Source organism: Mirounga leonina, unplaced genomic scaffold, assembly GCF_011800145.1.
Source record: "Mirounga leonina isolate KUSES-001 unplaced genomic scaffold, KU_Mleo_1.0 Mir_173, whole genome shotgun sequence".
Lineage (NCBI taxonomy): Eukaryota > Metazoa > Chordata > Mammalia > Carnivora > Phocidae > Mirounga > Mirounga leonina.
Genome location: NW_023270447.1, coordinates 92,705,697 through 92,724,908, shown reverse-complemented (window position 1 = coordinate 92,724,908; position 19,212 = coordinate 92,705,697). Strand labels below are relative to the sequence as shown.

Genomic DNA, 19,212 nt, shown 5'->3' with positions numbered 1-19,212 from the left:
GCAGCATGGAGAGGGGAACAGCACGGGGGGGAGTAGCACAGGGCGGGAACAGCACAGGGGGGAGCGGCGGGGGGGCCGGGGAGCACTCTGGCCTCCAGGCTCCTGGTTCTGGGTGGGAGGAGCAGACTCTTCCCATTGCTGGGGAGGAGCTGGTGAGGGGCTGGCACACACCAGGCTTGGGACGCCTGGGAAATGGGGGTCAGCGACTGATGCCCTGGTCTGGAGCCTGGGGGAGACCATCCCCCAGTTCTGCTCCCAGGAGCCGGCCCCTCAACCTCTGGGAAGCCCCCAGGCTCCCCGCACACCCTCTGGCCCTCCTCTGACCCTCAGCCCTGCATCCTTCCCCTCTGCCACGGGCATGAGGCCATGCAGTGGGGTCCGCTCCGCCCACCCTCCCCTCCACGGTGACAGTAGGGGCTGCCTCCTGCAGGCTTCCCACCTCCAGGCATCGCCCGTGTCCCCTCTAGAGCCCCACCCTCCCTCTCTGCAGCCTGGCCCCTGCCTCTCACGCCTCCCACCTGGCCCACCCCTGGAGCCGCGCATCAGCCTCCTGTCCGCCCAGTCCACCCTCCACACCAGCCTGAAGCTTGCACGGTCGCCCTGCAGGAGCGGGCCTCGGCCACTGTGCCAGCCCCCCGCCTCACCAAGAATGGACGCCAGGCACTGCCCGTCTGCATCGCTCAACCTACGTTCTTTCTCAGAGATACCCTTTCCCACCTGGTCCCCCCCCAGGACTCCTCTGCATCCTTCGTCCCACCTGGCACCTGCCTCCCTCACTAAGCAGGTGCCCACCACATGACTTATCTCTGGCTTTTAGATGTGGCTCCCTCCTTAGACCTGGAGCCCCAGGAGGGCGAGGACCAGGTCGCTTTGCCTCTGAACCCACTGTCCAGCCTGGAGCTCACACAGAGCAGGGGGAGCTGAGGCTAGCCCGAATGCAGAGGAGAGGAGGGCACGCTCCTGCAGCGGGGTCTCAGGACACCCCCGCTCCCGTTCTCCGAGGTCTGGCTCAAGCCATCACCATCTCTCTCCTACCCCTCAAGACCCTGGAAATCTGTCTCAAGAAGAAAGGGGAAATGTGACCGGGGGATTCCCAGAGTCCCTGTGCACTGTCTTGACCGGGAAGTCACAGGGAGGCAGTGGGATACCTCAGGGTAAGGCACCCAGCTTGAGCCCTGTGGGTCTCTGGGTACAACTCGGGCTGAGTCAGGAGAGTTGGGGGCGTCCCAGGGCCCAGGTCACATGGGGCTGTGGGAGGAGAAGCCCCAGGGTATGGGCTCACTTCACCCACCAGGGAAGATGGGGTGCAGGACCGCAGGGAGCCTCAGACGTGCTGATTTCCGGGGGCCCAGCACTGAGAAAGGGGAGGGCCACACCCAGCAGGTGACGGCCAGCAAGGGGGACACCTGGTGGGGGTGGAGGGCCCTGTCGCCAGCCTCCTCCTTCTGTCTCACCTCCTCAATGATGAATCAGGTACTCCTGCCCTGTCGCTTCCCCCGGTGCCCAGGATCTCCTGTCCAGGGTCCCTGGGAAATGGAATTAGGTAGTGACCGTGAGGTGGCTGCTGGCCACCTCCATCAGGAGGAGCATGGCAGGAGTTGGGAAGTCGGTGGGGGTGCGGCAGGAGGCAGAGGGGGTGTTGGCACCCCCACACCCTGCCTTGGGTCCCTGAGTGTGCTCTGAGACCCCTGTGTGCTGCTGGTGTTCCTAGAACATTCTAGAATACTTCCCAATGCAGGTGAGGGCTGAGTGGAGGGTGCAGAGAGGGCGGCCCTTCCCCTTCATTGGACACCCCCCTTAGGCAGGAGGGTATAAGAGCACATGTGCGTCAGGGTGCGGGCACGTCTAACGCGGGCTGCTGGTGTGGGGACAGAGCCGGTATTGAGGGGTCTCATGGGGCCTCCTAAGCCCCTGGGTCCGGCCTGACCCCATCCTGCTTCAGGGCCCTGGTGTCCATGGGGCCGGGCTGGTGGACCTGGGGGACGATGGTCGCCCTGGGGTGGCCGGAGTGATAGGCTCCGCACAGGGGTCAGACAGCACACGTGTCCCAGGTATTGAAGGCGGGAAGAGCAGAAGGAGGAAGGAGGCCACACAGCCCACCAGGGAAGGAGGAATCCGGGACCACCTGCAGCTCCAGGACCCAGGAGTGCAGCCCCCAGAGGCCAGGGCTGGTTCTGTGACGAGGGGGCTAGGCCCCCACGAGGGAGGCAGCCTATTTCCGGGACACCCCCAGAAGGAGGAGCACGAGGTCAAGGACTCCTCTCCTGCGTCCTTAGCATCTCCCTCCAGTGCTCCTGGCGCTGGAGCCTAAAGCAAGCTGCAGGCAAAGGAGGAAACCCGTCGGCCACCCCAGGCCCAGCCCCGCCGAGCCGCGAGGTGGCTGGGCAGCTGGGGGACAATGACAAAGCAGAGGGCCCACTGGTGCCTTCGGTGACTTACTTTACAAAGGCAACTGAGGCCTGGGAGTGGGCCTGGGGCTTTGACTGGGTGATGAGAGGAGAGAGCAGCCCCCGCCCCTGGGGCTCCCCCGCACCCACCCCCTGGAGCCAGAGCCTCTCCGAGTGGGTGGGCATCAGCACGCCCATTGCAGAGGTGGGGTCTCACCCACAGGCCGAGTCCCAGGTCAGAGTCCCACAGGACTGCGTCCCCCTGCACGCCTCGCTCCGGGACGCTGCTCATTGTTCAGGAGAAGCGGAGGTGCTCAGGAGGCCTCTTCCCTCCCAGCGGGCATGGGGTCGGCCTCGGCTGGCTGGGCAAGAGCCGGCAGGCCCCAAGAGCATCAGGCACGCCCCCTGGCCTCTTTGAGCAAGGAGGGGCGGGTCCAGACCATCTGCGAGGGTCGCCCTACTCAGCTAGTTCAACCCAGTGCCCCCAGGACGGGCGTCTTGACTATCCTGCAGACCCCCTGCGCCCCAGCCTCGCTGGGCCCGGACCATGCAGCAGAGGGAAGGCTCCCAGGAAGGGTCCCGGCAGGACCTGCAGGCGACATGAGCCAGCGGCCACGCACGGGACACGAAGCTGCCCCGTAAGTGCTGCTCGGATGGATGAGCGAGTGGGGAATCGGGCACGTCTCCTCAGGCCGGGGCGCGTCCCTTACAGAGTCAGACTTGGTAGCGGGGCCACTCACCCACGTTGGACTTCATCTGTTCAATGATTTGTCAAATGACATCCAGCGACCATGTGGAAATGAGAAAGGCAGAGGGCAGCCGTCCTCTTGTGTTCCTGGTGACAATGAGGGGAAACCATGGTGACCGTCCTGGGTGGGGGCTCCCTCTGACAGGCCCTCAGGTGTGGGGGCATGGCCCGTGCTCGTCTCGTGGGGGCTCCCAAGCCCCTGGGTCCGGCCTGACCCCTCTCCTGCCTCGGAGGCTGGGCTGGTCATCCTGGGGACGGTGGTCAGAGCGCTTCTGAGCGCTGGGCAGCCCCACTCCAGCCCGTGATTCACCCCTGCCTGCTTCCTTCCCTGGCACCCACGCTGTCCTCCTCGGTGTCCCCCGGAAGTGGGATTAGGTAGTGACCCCAGGGCCAGTGGTGCCAGTCAGGACAAGGAAGGGGCTCGAGGTCAGTCTGGGCTGGTGACCAGAGATCAGCTCACTGGAGGGGGTGGTTCCTGGGTCTGGTGAGGGCCGGACCTCGGGGTCTGACGGGAACGTGCCCGGGGCCCTTGGAGCTGGACTCGCACATCAGGGTCGGGATGGGTCTGCTGGGAGGGAAGTCAGAGGCTGCCATGCCCATCACACGAGCCCCGGGGCTGAAATGTGACGTGGGAGCCATGGGGCTCCGGGGGAGACGCCCCAGGACACTTCCCATTTGAGGCGCCAGCAGGGGTGTGCTACCTCTCACCAGCCCCCAGCCTGCGTCAGGGCACCAGGCATGCGGGGGCCCCCCAGCCCCAAGCTGCCCACAGGGCCACCAGCTCTGCGGACAGCGGTGGTGTCGGGAAGCCCGGGTTGGGGGGGCCCCTTCTGGATGGGGAGATTAGGGCTTGGGTCTGAGCACGGTTCGCACCCCAGAGACCCTGGGCCAGACCCCGCTGCTTTCTGAGCCCGTTGTCCCATCTGTGAAATGGGAGCGAGAATTAACCGGCCCAGCCCCCTCCCAGGGACAGGTGGGGTGTGAACCCAATGGGTGGGGCTCAGGGAAGGCAAAGTGTCACCCCCTCCCTCACTCCCACCATGGGTGGCGGGGGGGGACTGAGGGTGCTCCGCTCCCCAGCCTCCAGCGGTCTGGGGAGAGACCCCTCTGCAGAGCTGTGCTCAGGAATGTGTAGGTGGAAACCAGCCCTCCCCAGTCCCAGACAGAGGGCACTGCGTGGGGGACGGGGTTCCTTTGGGGGGACGGTCACCCTGCTTCAGCCGACGCTGTGACAGGGAGCAGGAAACCAGGAGGGCTCCTTGTGGCCTTGGTGCTGGAGGGAAGCCGCTGGGTGGCTCCCCGGGCATCCGATCGGCAGGGGAAACGCAGGTGCACGATTCTGGGGGGGCACCCGGCTCTAGAGGAAAGTCGGGGGGTGCTGCTGAGGGAAAGGGGAGAGGCCAGGAGAGCTTGCTCAGCCAGAACTTAGCGGGGCAGCCAGACGGGGCCCAGGCTGTCTGTGTGGTCCCGCCTCCCGCCTTTGCATACCCCTCCCCTCCCCTCCGCTCGACGAGCACTTCTGCTTTGCTGGGCAGCTCCTGCCTCCTGCGCAGCTGGCCCCGCACCCCTCTCCCGCCCGTCACTGTGGGGTCCTGTGGGGTCCTGGCCCCTGGCAGCCTGGCTCCCACAACGGCAGATACTGGGAGAGGGAACTGAGGGCAAGTTCCGATCGGAATAGCCTCCCCCATTGGGCCACAGACAGTTTCTCTTTCCCTTTCCTTTTAGAGAAGGCAGGTTCCGGGTTGAGTGTGAGCTCGACCTGCTGGCGGGGGTCTGGGGACAGCGGCTGGGGAATGAGGGGTCCTGAAGAGGGACATGGAGCCTCTTCGAGGCTGGGAGCCGCCCCCCTGGAGCCTGACACCCAAGGCTGATGCCCTGAGCCAGGTGAGTCCCCCGAGCCCGTGTGTGTCTGCGTGTCTGTGTCCCAGGGCTCCCTGGTGTCCCCAGTCCTGGCCCCTGGGTGTGCTCCTGCCCTCTCTGCGGACCCTGCCCTGGGCCATATCCACTTCCTGTCTCACATGGGCTTTTGTCCCCCAGCACTGTCCCTCTGGGCTGACGCAGCCCCTGGCACCCAGTCCCCTGATCCCACAGTATGGGGGAGCAGAGTGGCAGGAAACCATACCCACCAGCCGCGGAAATGCTCCTCTCCTCTGTGGACACCCTTCCCCTGCCACCCTTTTCAGGGCCCACAGGCCAGCCCCCGCGGCAGGAGGCTGCTCTTGGAAAGCAGGTGGGCAGGGAACCCCACCCATCTCCTCCACCCTCCGCCTGCAGCCTGGCTGATAGTTGATGAGATGAACTCCTTACTTGTGCAGAGGGCGGCTCCATGACCCTGCTGGGCGGGCTGCCTGCCCAGGCCATTGCTCCTCCCACCCTGGAACTGGGTTCCCCGGATAGCCCCCCTCATCCCCAGGCCCAGAGCCACGTGTGTCCCCTGCCGGGCCGGTGACTCCTCCAGCCATCCCTGCTCTGACCCTGCGGTTCCCCAAGGGCTGTTGCTCCCCCATTTCACAGAGGGTGAGCCTGAGGCCCCAGGGGCCGCCCTGGCAACTGCTCTCCTCCATGCGGATCCTGTCTCCTGCAGGCCCTGTACCTGCTCCTCCTGGGGTCCCTCCCCTGTGCCCTGGCCATGGCCCCGTGCAAAGAGGAAGAGTATCCAGTAGGGTCCGAATGCTGTCCCAAGTGCAGCCCAGGTAGGTGCATTCCTGGAGGGACCCACCCCTTCCCTGCCTGGGGCCCATACCTCAGCTCATGCTCCACCCCCTGGGGCCATCTTAACCCCCCGGGGGCAGGAGCACAAACAGGGGAGGGCTGAGTGCCTCCCCCCCAGCTTTGACTCTTCCTCCCAAGACCCTCACAGCTGCAGTGCACAGGGATGTGGCCTGGGGACCCAGCCGGCCCATTTATGGCCAGAAGCTGGGGCCCAGAGCCGGCATGGGGTACGGTCACACCCACATGCACCAGGAGGTTCCCACTCCCCCCGACCCCCCGCCAGAGCTGGCTCACTGGTGAGAGGCAGCTGACGCGCTGTGCAGTGTGGGGGACAGCTCAGGTGCCTTTCAGGGTCTGGGGGTGTCCTGCCTGCTGGGGGCTTCCAGGCAGCAGGCCCGGTGAGCGCCCACGGGGCCCTCCCCAGGCCCGAGTGACACAGCCGTGCTGGGCGCAGGTTACCGGGTGAAGGAGGCCTGTGGGGAGCTGACTGGCACGCTGTGTGTTCCCTGTGACCCCGGGACCTACACAGCCCACCTCAATGGCCTGAGTGAGTGTCTGCGGTGCCGAGTGTGTGACCCAGGTAAGGGCCCTGGCTCGGCCGCCATCCCGCTCGGCCCCACGTCCTGTTGCCGCGGGGCGCCCGCAGGGCCTGGGGGACCGGACCCTGTCCACCCACAGTGTGCAGGGCCTCAGGACCGCAGGCCCCACACCACACCGCTGAGGGCCCCCCTCGTGGCCCAGCACGCGGACCCTCGCCTTCGTCCTGCCAGGTGGTCTGGGCTGGAGGGGCCCCAGGAGGAAAAGCAGGACCCAGGAGACGGCCGCAGTGCTTTTGGGCCCAGCCGGGTGGGGGTGAGGGCTTGGAGCCTCGGGCTCACCCACACGTCCTCGATGCCCTGAAGAAAGCACCTGTGTCATCGGGCTGAGGTTGAGGTGCCGATGGCAGACGAGGCTGTCGCTCAGCAGGGGCTCGGGGGTGAGCCCAGGCCCAGCACAGCCCCCCCCCCCCCCACTGCCAGCTCAGGCAGGGGGCTCTCACCGTTCCCTCGCTGCCCTCTGCCTCGCCTGCTTGCAGCGTGGGACCCTGTCTGAGGTGGGGCCGCTTCAGGTGTGGGTGGCCTAGGGCTGGGACCTGCCTTCAGGGACTGCCCCACGGCTGACTGTGGTTCTTGCTTCCTGTGTGGGCCCCGCGGGGACAAGGCCGTTTCCCCACCAGTCAGCTCCCCTCCTGAGGACACCCTTCTACCACCCTCCTGACAGCTGGCCCCTCCTCCTTTTCCAGCCCTTGGTGCTGCGGCTCAGGTCCCTCAGAGCCCCGAGGGACATACCCTGTGCCCAGCGGGAGCAGGCCCGGGTCTGGGCTGGGCAGGGCGTGCACTTGGCCGGGTCCTCAGGCAGGAGCACAGCTGGACCCGGACACACACACCAGGCTGCAAAGCTGGGCTGGGGGGCCGGTCACCAACCCGTCCCCAGACCCCCGGCAGGAGCCCAGAGGCCTGTGGCTGCTGTCCAGGCCTCTGCTTGGTCTCCTCCCGGGACGGGGCGCTCAGCACTGGCCATGGCAGCCCATATGGCTGCTCTCAGCTCCTTCTCTTGGGTCCCAGCCATGGGCCTGGTGACCAGGCAGAAGTGCTCCCGAAAAGAGAACACTGTGTGCGTCTGTGACCAGGGCCACTTCTGCATCAGTGAGGATGGGGACGACTGTGCCGAGTGCCGTCCGCACACGCCCTGCCAACCTGGCCAGAGGGTGCGGGCCAGAGGTGAGCCGCAGACCCTGGGTGCCCCGACCCCCTGGTCTCTACTCAGCGGCAGAGCTGAGCGGCACCCCCTTAAGAGACAGACCCCAGACCCAGCCTCCCTCCTGGCCTGGGCCCCTGCTCCCCTCTGCCCGGCCCTCTCATTTCTCAGGCACCAAGTGGCATGACAGGATGTGTGAAGACTGCCCTCCCGGGACCTTCTCGGCCAGTGGGGCCCTGGAGGAGTGTCAGCCCTGGAGCACGTAGGTGATCCTGGGGTGGTCTCAGCCCCACGTCCCCAGGAGGGGCTCCTCCATGCTCCCCTGGCAGATAAGGGCCCTCCTCCAGTGGAAACTCCAGGGATCCCCCCTGCTGCTCCCCATCATGTGCCGGCCTTCAGGAGAGAAGCTGCCGGACCCCGTGGCTCACACCCCCTATCACGGTAGCTGATGTGAGCTTCTTGGAGGCCAAGGATGGATCTTCTCTCCTGGGGCAGATCTGGAGGGAGCTGGTGCCCGATTCCGGGGCCCCTGTGGCTCTGGGGTGTCCCCAGATGCCAGGGCTGTGGGGGCTCCCAGTGAATCTGGAGTCAGGGGAAGGCTGTCAGGAAGTTTCTCAAAGTGAGAACCTTGTTCTTTCTGTGACGGAATCCCCCGAATGCCCATCCCCGGGTCCTGGGGGGAGCCTGGGGTGACTAGATGTGGCCGATGTCGGGAGAAGGGAACAGGTTCTCTCTTCCACCATCCTGCCTCTCCCAGGTTGTCCCTCTGTCTGCCACACTGGCTCCGAGGTTGCGTCCCCCTGACCAGGGCTCTGTCCGCCCTGTCTCCTCGGACCCCATCCCCGCCCCTCTCCCTGGGCATCCCTGTTTACCCACCTCTTCCTTCCCTTCCTCCGTCTGCCCGTTGCCGTGAGGCCTGAAAGGAGGCCAGACCCGAGCTCCCCCCACCCCGTCTCCCCCGCCCCGGCCTGGAGCCACCGGAGCAGGGGCTGCGGGCGGCCGCCCGCCCTGCCGCGCTCGCTGTGCCGCAGACCCTCCCGGCTCTGAGCGCCAGGCCCCGCGCCCGAGCTGCTCCGAGCCCTCCCCGCTGCTCTCTCCTAGGTGTAGCGGCCCTTTCCAGACACAAGCCGACCCTGGGACCAGCAGCTCAGATGTCACGTGTTCGTCCTGGGGCCTTTATGTTTTTGTGAGCAGTCTTGTCATAGTGGGGGTCTGTGTCCTCACAGTCCTCGGGATGAGGATGAAAAAGAGACAGTCGCCTGGTGAGCATGGTGCTGGGTCCCATCGGGGCTCCGGGCCCAGCAGTGGCATCTCCCCACTCTCTCCCTCTAAGGTGGGGAGGCAGCCGGCAGGAGCATCTCCAGGACTCCTTGGCTCCTCTCAGGGGGGCTGTGCCGGCCTGGGGATGTGGGCTTCCCACTGAGCGGGAGTCCTGATGTCATGGGACCACCAGGGGTGGAGGGATGGGAGGACAGGGCCCCCTGCTCCGGGAGCCCCCTGCCGGCCCCATGCTCACTCCCGACCACGGACCCCGAGTCCCCGTCTGCCCTCAGGGCAGAGAAGCACCGGGCAGGCTGCAGACAGAGTGGGGGAGCACGGGGCGGGGTTGGAGGGGCAGCAGCAGGCCTGCCACGGGCGAGGCCGAGTGCCCCCGCGAGGCCACATAGCATCCATCCATTCCGCCCCTGCCCACTGACCCGCCTGCTGTGGGCTCCACATCTGGCCAGGCCCCAGCTCTGTAGACCCAGCTCTGGCCTTTGGGGAGCCCCGGGCGTGCCCGTGAGGGAGCAGGCACTCAGCAAAGCAGTCCAGATGGGGACGGTCGCCCACCTTCTTGGGCTACTGTCAGCTACTGTCCTGGGTCCTCACACCGGGGCCCCCAAGCTGCAGGCAGGTCTCGGGGTCCCAGGCTCTGAGCGATTCTGGGGCACCTGCTCCCTGAGGGGTAGGGGACCCTCCTCTGTGAAGGGCTCACTCCCTTTCCCTGGATGACCATCACTGGAGTGAGTTAGGGACAGGGTTTGGCAGCTGGGCACTCGGGCAGGAGGTGCCCCATGTTGGCCCACGTCCTGGGCCCTCTGCTGGACGAGTCCAGCAAGGAGTCTTGTCCACATGGGTTTGGCCTATCCCCCAGAGGGTCCTTCTCGCAGGGAAAGCCGCAGCGGGAGAAGCCAGGAGCTCGGGTCCCTCCAGCCCCCGTCACTGTGACAGTGTCTCTGTTTTGCAGGGGGACCCACCAAGGCGACATTATTTCACCAGGTATTACTGACCATTCCCACCCGCCCCTGACACACTGGAGATGATGCTGTTGGGCGGGTGGGGGTCCCAGTTCTCGGAGGGCCCTGAGTCCTTAGTGTAAGGCCAAGCCAACTCGGGAAGGGAGGCCCCAGTCCTCCCCTTAGAAACCCAATGACCCTGAGCACTACAAGGTCCCCCAGCTGGACACAGGGCGGGCAGGCTCACCAAGAAAGACACTTAAATTCCAGCCCAGAAGGCACTAGTGAGGCGCTAGTCACATCACAGAAGGGGATGCTGGGTGTGTCCATCCAGGTCCTGCAGGCCCCACCGGATGTCACCACGGTGGCTATGGAGGAGACAGCGTCCGTGTCTCCCGGGAGGGAATGACCCACTCACGGATCGATGGCTCCAGGAGGCAGATGTCTGAGCCATCTTGGGCTGTGCCTGCTAGAAGCTGCCAGGCCCCCAGGGGCAGAATGTGGACCGTCTCTGGGCTTGCTTCACGCTCTACCCAGCATAGGAAGACTGGCCATTGCTCAGGGGGCTTTGGGGACCCCACATGTCTCCCGTCCATTTCATGAGGGGCCCAGAGCCCTCTGCTCACCTCTGTGCTGTCCTCCTGAGGACATAGTCATAAGCCTCTCTTGGCTTCGAGCCCTGCTCACCCCCCAACCCTCAGAGCCTCAGCTTGTCCATCTGTAGGATGGGCCTGCTAGCACCTACCTCATGGCTGAGGTGACACGGGACCACCACAAATGCGGCATGATATGAATGACCATCAGGAATGATTTCTAAATGGGATTGGTTTGCTCAACAAATCAAAATTGTTTTTTAATTTTTCATTAAAAAGTATACTTTACAGATGCTTTGAGAGTGTGTGAATATCCTGTTTCTCCTGAAACTTCCACCCACTGATGAGTTTTGCCTGAATAGCGAGTTTTGAGGATTTCCAGTCGGTGGTGTGATTGCCCCCCTTCTCGGCGTGCTGGCGAGTCAGCATCCGTGGACGGAAGAGCTTCCCTGCGCCCTTTAACCCGTCACGCGGTGCCTCACGCTTCCTATTTCAACAGTGCATTCTAATACGTTACGGTCATAATTCTGGGGGCTCACGCGGTCCCAGATTTGTCTTACAAGACGCCCTTCGACTCGTTTCTGAGCCACAGTTCCTACTCTGTCCCTGAGAATACTCAACCCAGCGACATCCCGGTGACAATGAGCATAGCAGGCCCACAGGCTGGCTTCTAAGACATTCTCCATCAAAACCACTGGGGTGTTCACAGGAGCGGCTTGTCCCTGGCCAGGGTCTCGGGAAGGGGTCACGTCCAGGACAGGCTCACAGTGCAATCTCCCTTCAAACAACGTTCCCAGTGTTAGATGCGGCCGCTCTAACCATCACCCATCAGCCCAAAGCGCCCCCAGAGGGTCCCACCTGAGGGTCACGACCAAGTCCACATACGTCACTGTCTTGCCTGCCCACGGCCACTGTGGCCACCACAACGCCTCATCCCAGTGTCTGAGCAGCGTGAGGTTGGGCAACGGCTCGGCGCCCCTGGACCAGCGTGCCCGGCGCGGTGTCCTTGGGGTCACCGGTGCAGGCTGACGGCCAGGCTCACCAAGAAGGACACTTCAAGTCCGGCCCAGAAGGTGCTAGTGAGGCGCCAGTCACCTCACAGGCATTTCCTGACCTTTGAAAGCACCAAAGAATTCAACAGGTAACATCCCCCAAAACACATTTTTACAAACAGCACATTCAGCGACTCGGCTCCGAGCCCTCACCACATTTCAGCCCTTTTGAGTCCTTCTGCGTATTTCCTGCCCCCATTCTATCAGGAGCCTTTTTTTGAGAAACACAGATCCAAGGGTTTTAACACGGCCACGGAGGAGATGCCCAAAGGATTCCAGAGACCAGCCCAGAACCTCCGCCAGGAGCTCAGGAATATGGGGGGGAGGGGGGAGGCGACACGGGGTTGGGGACAGAGGGGGTGGGTCCTTAGCATCAGCACGAACCCACTGTGTGCACACTGCCCACGTCACACAACCCTGAGAGTGACATCTGTGGGCTCTTCAATCAATGTATTTATTTTGTGTTCCTGAGATGTGGCCCCTCTTCGCCAATCTGGGAGTGAACTGGTTAGAGGTTTCTGGAGGGAAGTCATGGGGCAGGATGGGGCAGGCTGCTCCCCGCCCCAAGGGCCTCAACCCACAGCCCCACCCTGAGCCTGCCAGGCCCACCTCCCAGCCTTTGCAAGCCCTTCCCCACCCTGTCCTCCCTTCTCCTGCCGCCCTGGGAGCCCTGAGCCCTCAGTGGCTGCCTACCCCGCGGGCTCGGCAAACCCCGGACCTCCTCCTCGTGACCACTTCACCTGTGTCTGTTTCTGCTTCCACCCCATCCCCTCCGGCCCCTCCCTGGTCCAGGGTTTTGAGGGCGTGAAGTAGGGCCACCCAGGCCGGCGATCCTGAGTCCGTCAGCAAGCAGCTCTTTCTGCTCCCAGCGCCCTTCCCTCCGGCCAGCAGGAGGCCAGAGCTCGGGGCGTCCTGCCAGCCCGCTGGGTCCTTTCTCTGCAGCCGAGCTGGTGTGGGCAGGACACCAGGCAGGCATCTCCTTGCAGGAGCCCCGACCCTGGAACGGCCACCCTGAGGGTCCCAACCATGGGGAAACCGAAAGAGTTGCTGGAGTGCGCCTCCCTGCTCCCTCAGTCCCCGGCTGAGTCCTGAGCCCTTGCCCTCCAGTGCTGGGGGGACACTGAGCCCCATCGGGCGGCTCTGGGTTCTGAGGGGTAGGGCTCCTGGGGCCCAGGGAGGGGGAGGGGGGCTTCTTCCAGCAACACAGCAAGAGTCCTGCTGAGCTGGCGCTGCGGCTCCCGGGGCCAACAGGCCAGGAGGGAGGAGAGCAGTCTGGTCCTGGTGGGTGTCCTGGCCTCTGATGAGGAGGTCTTACTCGGCACCTGGGCCGTCCTCACGCATCCTTCAGAACTCCAGGTCCTGCTGTGGCAGACAGTGGGCAAGTGCCCTCGTGGTAACATCCTAGAGCTCTCCTTGACCCGGGCAGCAGGCAAGCAGCCAGCAAGCAGCCGGCAAGCAGCCCGAAAGGAGGGGTGGGAGGGGAGGAGCGACCCCAGGAGGCTCCTGCATCCGCGAAGCAGGTGGTGCTCGCAGCCAGCCCTGCCAGCACCCTGCCCGAGCCTGCCCTTAGCTGACAGGCCCGGTGGAGCCAAGAGGGGCCGCACCGGTGGTCAACGGCAGACCCTACACGGAAAGGCGGATCTTGCAGTGGGTGGCGAGTAATTTCACTACCCCAGCAGGAGCAAGAAAAGCTTCCTCCTACCCAGCAACAGCCCAGCCAATGAGAGACTGTCCCAGCCCAGCCAATGAGAGGATCACAGCTCAGCCAATGAGAGACAGTCCCAGCCCAGCCAATGAGAGACCGTCTCAGCCCAGCCAATGAGAGACAGTCCCAGCCCAGCCAATGAGAGACAGTCCCAGCCCGGCCAATGAAAAGTCACTACGTTTCAGACTGTTTGCAGCGGAGGGTTTTTTTTTTTTTTTGATTTTTTTTTTTTAAATTTTATTATGTTATGTTAGTCACCATACATCATTGGTTTTTGATGTGGTGATCCACGATCCATTGTTTTCGTATAACACCCAGTGCTCCATGCAGTATGTGCCCTCCTTAATACCCATCACCGGGCTAACCAATCCCCCCTCCCCTCTAAAACCCCATTTGTTTCTCAGAGTCCATAGTCTCTCATGGTTCATCTCTCCCTCCAATTACCACCCCCCCTCATTTTTCCCTTCCTTCTCCTAATGTCCTCCATGCTATTCCTTATGTTCCACAAATAAATGAAACCATATGATAATAAACTTTCTCTGCTTGACTTATTTCACTTAGCATAATCTCCAGTTCCAACCATGTTGATGTAAAAGTTGGGTAGTCATCCTTTCTGATGGCTGAGTAATATTCCATTGTATATATGGACCACATCTTCTTTATTCATTCATCTGTTGAAGGGCATCTCGGCTCTTTCCACAGTTTGGCTATTGCGGACATTGCTGCTACGAACATTGGGGTGCATATGGCCCTTCTCTTCACTACATCTGTGTCTTTGGGGTAAATACCCAGGAGTGCAATTGCTGGGTCATAGGGTAGCTCTATTTTTAAATTTTTGAGGAACCTCCACACTGTTTTTCAAGGTGGCTGTACCAACTTGCATTCCCACCAACAGTGTAAGAGGGTTCCCCTTTCTCCACAACCTCTCCAACATTTGTTGTTTCTTGCCCTGTCAATTTTTGCCATTCTAACTGGTGTAAGGTGGTATCTCAATGTGGTTTTGATTTGGATTTCTCTGATGGCTAATGATGATGAACATTTTTCAAAGTGCTGGAACAAACAATCCTAAAATTTGTATGGAATCAGAAAAGACCCCGAATTGCCAAGCAAATGTTGAAAAAGAAAAACAAAGCTGGGGGCATCACATTGCCCAATTTCAAGCTATATTACAAAGCTGTAATCACCAAGACAGCATGGTACTGGCACAAAAACAGACATATAGACCAATGGAACAGAATAGAGAACCCAGATATGGACCCTCAACTCTATGGTCAAATAATCTTTGACAAAGCAGGAAAAAACATGCAACAGAAAAAAGTCTCTTCAATAAATGGTGCTGGGAAAATTGGACAGCCACATGCAGCAGAATGAAACTCGACCATTCTCTAACACCATTCACAAAGATAAACTCAAAGTGGATGAAAGACCTCAATGTGAGACAGGAATCCATCAAAATCCTAGAGGAGAACATAGGCAGTAACCTCTTTGACATCGCCCACAGCAACTTCTTTCAAGACACATCTCCAAAAGCTAGTGAAACAAAAGCAAAAATGAACTTTTGGGATTTCATCAAGATAAAAAGCTTCTGCACAGCAAAGGAAACAGTCAACAAAACAAAGAGGCAACCCACAGAATGGGAGAAGATATTTGCAAATGACACTACAGATAAAGGGCTTGTATCCAAGATCTATAAAGAACTTCTCAAACTCAACAGCCAAAAAACAAATAATCAATTCAAAAAGTGGGCAGAAGATATGAAAAGACACTTTTCTGAGGAAGACATAAAAATGGCTAACAGACACCTGCAGCGGAGGTTTTGTTTATGAGAGCCTCTCCCAGCTTTGGCTTTCCTGTAGGAAAGAGCCCCTTCTGCTTTGGCCTCTGCTTTGCTCTCTGCACTTGCAGAGTTTTGTTTTGCTTTGTTTTTTTTTAGATTTTTAAAAAAGATTTTATTTATTTGACACAGAGAGACACAGTGAGAGAGGGAACACAAGCAGGGGGAGTGGGAGAGGGAGAAGCAGGCTTCCTGCTGAGCAGGGAGCCCAATGCAGGGCTCGATCCCAGGACCCTAGGATCATGATCTGAGCGGAAGGCAGATACTCAACAACTGAGCCACCCAGGCGCCCCATGCACTTGCACAATTTTGCTGTAGCTTGCTGGTCTCAGATTGCAACTCTCAGATTGCTATTCCTAAATAAACCCATTTTTTTTTCTGGTAAAATAACTGGCAGTTTTATTTTTTTAACGTTAATAGATTGAATCAACAAGGGATGAATGCAAACTTGTAAAACAACTGAAACTCAAATAATGAACAAAATTATATTTCAAATGAATAAAACAACCACCAAGAAAAAGAAAAACTAACCTAATTTGGAGAATGGTATTTTTGCAACTTTGGAGAATGGTATTTGGACTAAAGAAAAAAATAATCGCAAGCAAATACTAAACTCGTTAGTTGGCAGGATTCTCACAATGGCAGCAATCCTGAGACAAGGGTCTGTGTCTTCTAAGACTGAGCCAGCGAGCAAATAAGTTCTGGACAAAGGAAGCTGGGCTCCTGTCAGGAATGGAGGGGGGTGCACACTGTGGTTTGTCTGGAACTGGAGCTCTCAGTGTGAACTTGTGTTTACGTGTCTCTCAATGCATCTGTGTGTGTGGTACACATGAGTGTAGGGAGGCATGGGTGCACACTTTCTAAATCATTCCCTGTGAAATCCTGGAAGCAATGATGCCGCACTGACAAATAGCATCCCCACTCATGTTGGGTTCTAAAGGTAAGATGGTGGAGGAGCAGGGGACCCTAATTTCTTCTGGTCCCTGGAATTCAGCTAGATAGCTATCAAATCATTCTGAACACTTGCAAACTCAACTGGAGATCTAAGAAAAGAATTGCTGCAATTCTACAAAAAAAAAAGCAACCACTTTTTGCAAGACATAATGACAAGATGGAAGAACTCACCCCAAAAAAGATTAAGAGGCAGTACCAACTGCCAGGGACCTAATCAACATGGACTTTAGTAAGATGTTGGAAGTAGAGTTCAGAATGATTATAAAGATACTAGCTGGGCTTGAAAAAAGCATAGAAGACACCAGAGAATCCCTTACTGGAGAAATAAAAGAACTAAAATCTAACCAAGTTGAAATCAAAAGGGCTATTATTGAGATGCAATAAAAAATGGAGGCTCTAACTGCTAAGATAAATGAGGCAGAAGAGAGAGTCAGTGATACAGAAGATAAAATGTTGGAGAATAAAGAAACTGAGAAAAAGAGAGATAAACAAGTACTGGATCATGAGGGGAGGATTCGAGAGATCAGTGATACCATAAAGTGGAACAATATTAGAATCATTGGGGTCCCAGAGGAAGAGGAAAGGGAGTGGGCAGAAGGTATATTGGAGCAAATTATAGCTGAGAACTTCCCTAATCTGGGGAAGGAAACAGGCATTCAAGTCCAGTAGGCACAGAAAATCCCCCTCAAAATCAATAAAAATAGGTCAGCACCTCGACATATAATAGTGAAGCTTGCAAGTTTCAGAGATAAAGAGAAAATCCTGAAAGCAGCTCTGGACAAGAGGTCCTTAACCTACATGGCTAGAAACATAAGGTTAGCAGCAGACCTATCCACAGAGACCTGGCAGGCCAGAAAAGACTGGCATGATATATTCAAGGCACTAAACGAGAAAAATACGCAGCCAAAAATACTTTATCCAGAAAGGCTGTCTTTCAGAATAGAAGGAGAGATAAAGAGCTTCCAGGACAAAGAGAAACTAAAAGAATTTGTGATCACTAAACCAGCCCTGCAAGAAATATAAAAGGGGATCCTGTAAGTGAAGAGAGAGCTCCAAAGTAATGTAGACCAGAAAGGAACAGAGACAATATACAGAAATAGTGACTTTACAGGTAATACGATGGCACAAGATGAATAAATTCATCTCGTTCAATAGTTACTCTGAATGTAAATGGGCTAAATGCTCCAATCAAAAGACACAGGCTATCAAATTGGATTAAAAAAAAAGCAAGACCCATCGATATGCTGTCTACAAGACACTCATTTTAGACCCAAAGACACCTCCAGACTGAAAGTGAGGGGGGACAGAAACATTTATCATGCTAATGGACATCAAAAGAAAGCTGGGGTGGCGGGCGCCTGGGTGGCTCAGTTGGTTAAGCGACTGCCTTCGACTCAGGTCATGATCCTGGAGTCCCGGGATCGAGTCCCGCATCGGGCTCCCTGCTTGGCAGGGAGCCTGCTTCTCCCTCTGACCCTCCTCCCTCTCATGCTGTCTCTCATTCTCGCTCTCAAATAAATAAAATCTTAAAAAAAAAAAAAAAGAAAGCTGGGGTGGCAATCCTTATATCAGACAAGTTAGATTTTAAAACAAAGAATATAATAAGAGATGAGGAAGGACATTATATCATACTTAAAGGGTCTATCCAACAAGAAGATCTAACAATTGTAAATATCTATGCCCCTAACATGTGAGCAGCCAATTATATAAGCCAATTAATAACAAAATTAAATAAACACATTGATAATAATACAATAATAGTAGGGGACTTTAACACCCCACTCACAGCAACAGACAGATCATCTAAGCAGAAGATCAACAAGGAAACAAGGGCTTTGAATAACACACTGGCCCAGATGGACTTCACAGATATATTCAGACATTTCATCCTAAAGCAACAGACTACACTTTCTTCTTGAGTGCAATTGGAACATTCTCCAGAAGAGATCACATACTGGGTCACAAATCAGATCTCTACTGGTACCAAAAGACTAGGATCATTCCCTGCATATTTTTGGACCACAGTGCTTTGAAACTGGAATTCAATCACAAGAGGAAATTTGGAAAGAACTCAAATACATGGAGGCTAAAGAGCATCCTACTAAAGAATGAATGGGTCAACCAGGAAATTAAAGAAGAATTAAAAAATTTTATGGAAATAAATGAAAATGAAAACACAGTTTTTCAAAACCTTTGGGATGCAGCAAAGGCGGTCCCAAGAGCAAAGTATATAGCAATACAAGCCTTTCTCAAGAAACAAAAAAAGTCTCAAATACACAGCCTAACCCTACACCTAAAGGAGCTGGAGAAGGAACAGCAGATAAAGCTTAAATCCAGCAGGAGAAGGGAATTAATAAAGATTCGAGAAGAAATCAAAGAAATAGAAACAAAAGAACAGAACAGATCAACGAAATGAGGAGCTGGTTCTTTGAAAGAATTAATAAGACTGATAAACCTCTAGCCAGATTTATCAAAAAGAAAAGAGAAAGGACCCAAATGAAATCATGAATGAAAGAGGAGAGATCACAACTAATACCAAAGAAATACACACAGTTATAAGAATATATTATGAGCAACTATATGCCAACAAATTAGGCTATCTGGAAGAAATGGATGCATTCATAGAAACATAAATTACCAAAACTGAAATAAGAAGAAATAGTAAACTTGAACAGACCTATAACCAGCAAGGAAATTGAAGAAGTAATCAAAAATCTCCCAACAAACAAGAGTCCAGGGCTGGATGGCCTCCCAGGGGAATTCTACCAAACATTTAAAGAAGAATTCATACCTATTCTGAAGCTGTTTCAAAAAATAGAAATGGAAGGAAAACATCCAAACTCATTCTATGAGGCCAGCATTACCTTGATGTCCAAACCAGACAAAGACCCCATCAAAAAGGAGAATTACAGACCAATATCCCTGATGAACATGGATGCAAAAATTCTCACCAAGATACTAGCCAATAGGATCCAACAGTACATTAAAAGGATTATTCACCACGACCAAGTGGGATTTATTCCTGGGCTGTAAGGGTGGTTCAACATCCTTAAATCAATCAGTGTGATACATCACATTAATAAAAGAAAGGACAAGAACTATATGATCCTCTCAATAGATGTAGAAAAAGCATTTGACAAAATACAACATCCTTTCTTGATTAAAACTCCACAGTGTAGGGATAGAGGGAATATGCCTCAATATCATAAAAGCCATATATGAAAAGCCCACAGTGAATATCATCCTAAATGTGGAAAAACCGAGAACTTTTCCC

At 56.9% G+C, this 19,212-nt stretch overlaps 1 protein-coding gene and 1 long non-coding RNA gene across 8 annotated transcripts in view; one reads left to right on the top strand and one right to left on the bottom strand.

Moving 5' to 3' along the window:
* LOC118020087 overlaps positions 1–4,432 on the bottom strand; it is an 8,509-nt gene extending 4,077 nt beyond the window's left edge. Inside the window, exons 1-2 of one of the 3 annotated variants that reach the window (XR_004681813.1) lie at positions 4,346–4,432; positions 1,455–3,222 (exon numbers count right to left, since the gene is read on the bottom strand). This is a non-coding gene — a long non-coding RNA (uncharacterized LOC118020087). The other 2 variants (XR_004681812.1, XR_004681811.1) reach the window with 2 other exon arrangements.
* Positions 4,433–4,650: 218 nt separating this feature from the next.
* Positions 4,651–10,686, top strand: TNFRSF14 (TNF receptor superfamily member 14). Of its 5 annotated transcripts, XM_035019962.1 has the most exons (9): positions 4,985–5,019; positions 5,319–5,365; positions 5,720–5,828; positions 6,272–6,427; positions 7,452–7,607; positions 7,756–7,846; positions 8,686–8,846; positions 9,812–9,843; positions 10,135–10,686. In XM_035019962.1, the coding sequence occupies exons 3-9, from the start codon at positions 5,765–5,767 to the stop codon at positions 10,207–10,209; spliced, it is 735 nt and encodes a 244-aa protein (XP_034875853.1). In that variant the 5' UTR covers positions 4,985–5,019; positions 5,319–5,365; positions 5,720–5,764; the 3' UTR covers positions 10,210–10,686. The 5 variants fall into 5 exon arrangements, with proteins under 5 accessions (XP_034875851.1, XP_034875849.1, XP_034875852.1 ...); XM_035019960.1 differs by lacking the exon at positions 5,319–5,365 and having other exon boundaries at positions 4,651–5,019; positions 6,272–6,394; XM_035019958.1 differs by lacking the exon at positions 5,319–5,365 and having other exon boundaries at positions 4,654–5,019.
* Positions 10,687–19,212: the final 8,526 nt, after the last annotated feature.

Excerpts from the sequence above, each read along its gene's own strand:
- TNFRSF14 (XM_035019958.1), top strand. The coding sequence starts at position 4,951 with ATGGAGCCTCTTCGAGGCTGGGAGCCGCCCCCCTGGAGCCTGACACCC. Across the intron at positions 7,608-7,755 it reads CCAGAGGGTGCGGGCCAGAG|GCACCAAGTGGCATGACAGG; the intron begins GTGAGCCGCAGA and ends CTCATTTCTCAG. Across the intron at positions 9,844-10,134 it reads AGGCGACATTATTTCACCAG|GTCCTGCAGGCCCCACCGGA; the intron begins GTATTACTGACC and ends GTGTCCATCCAG.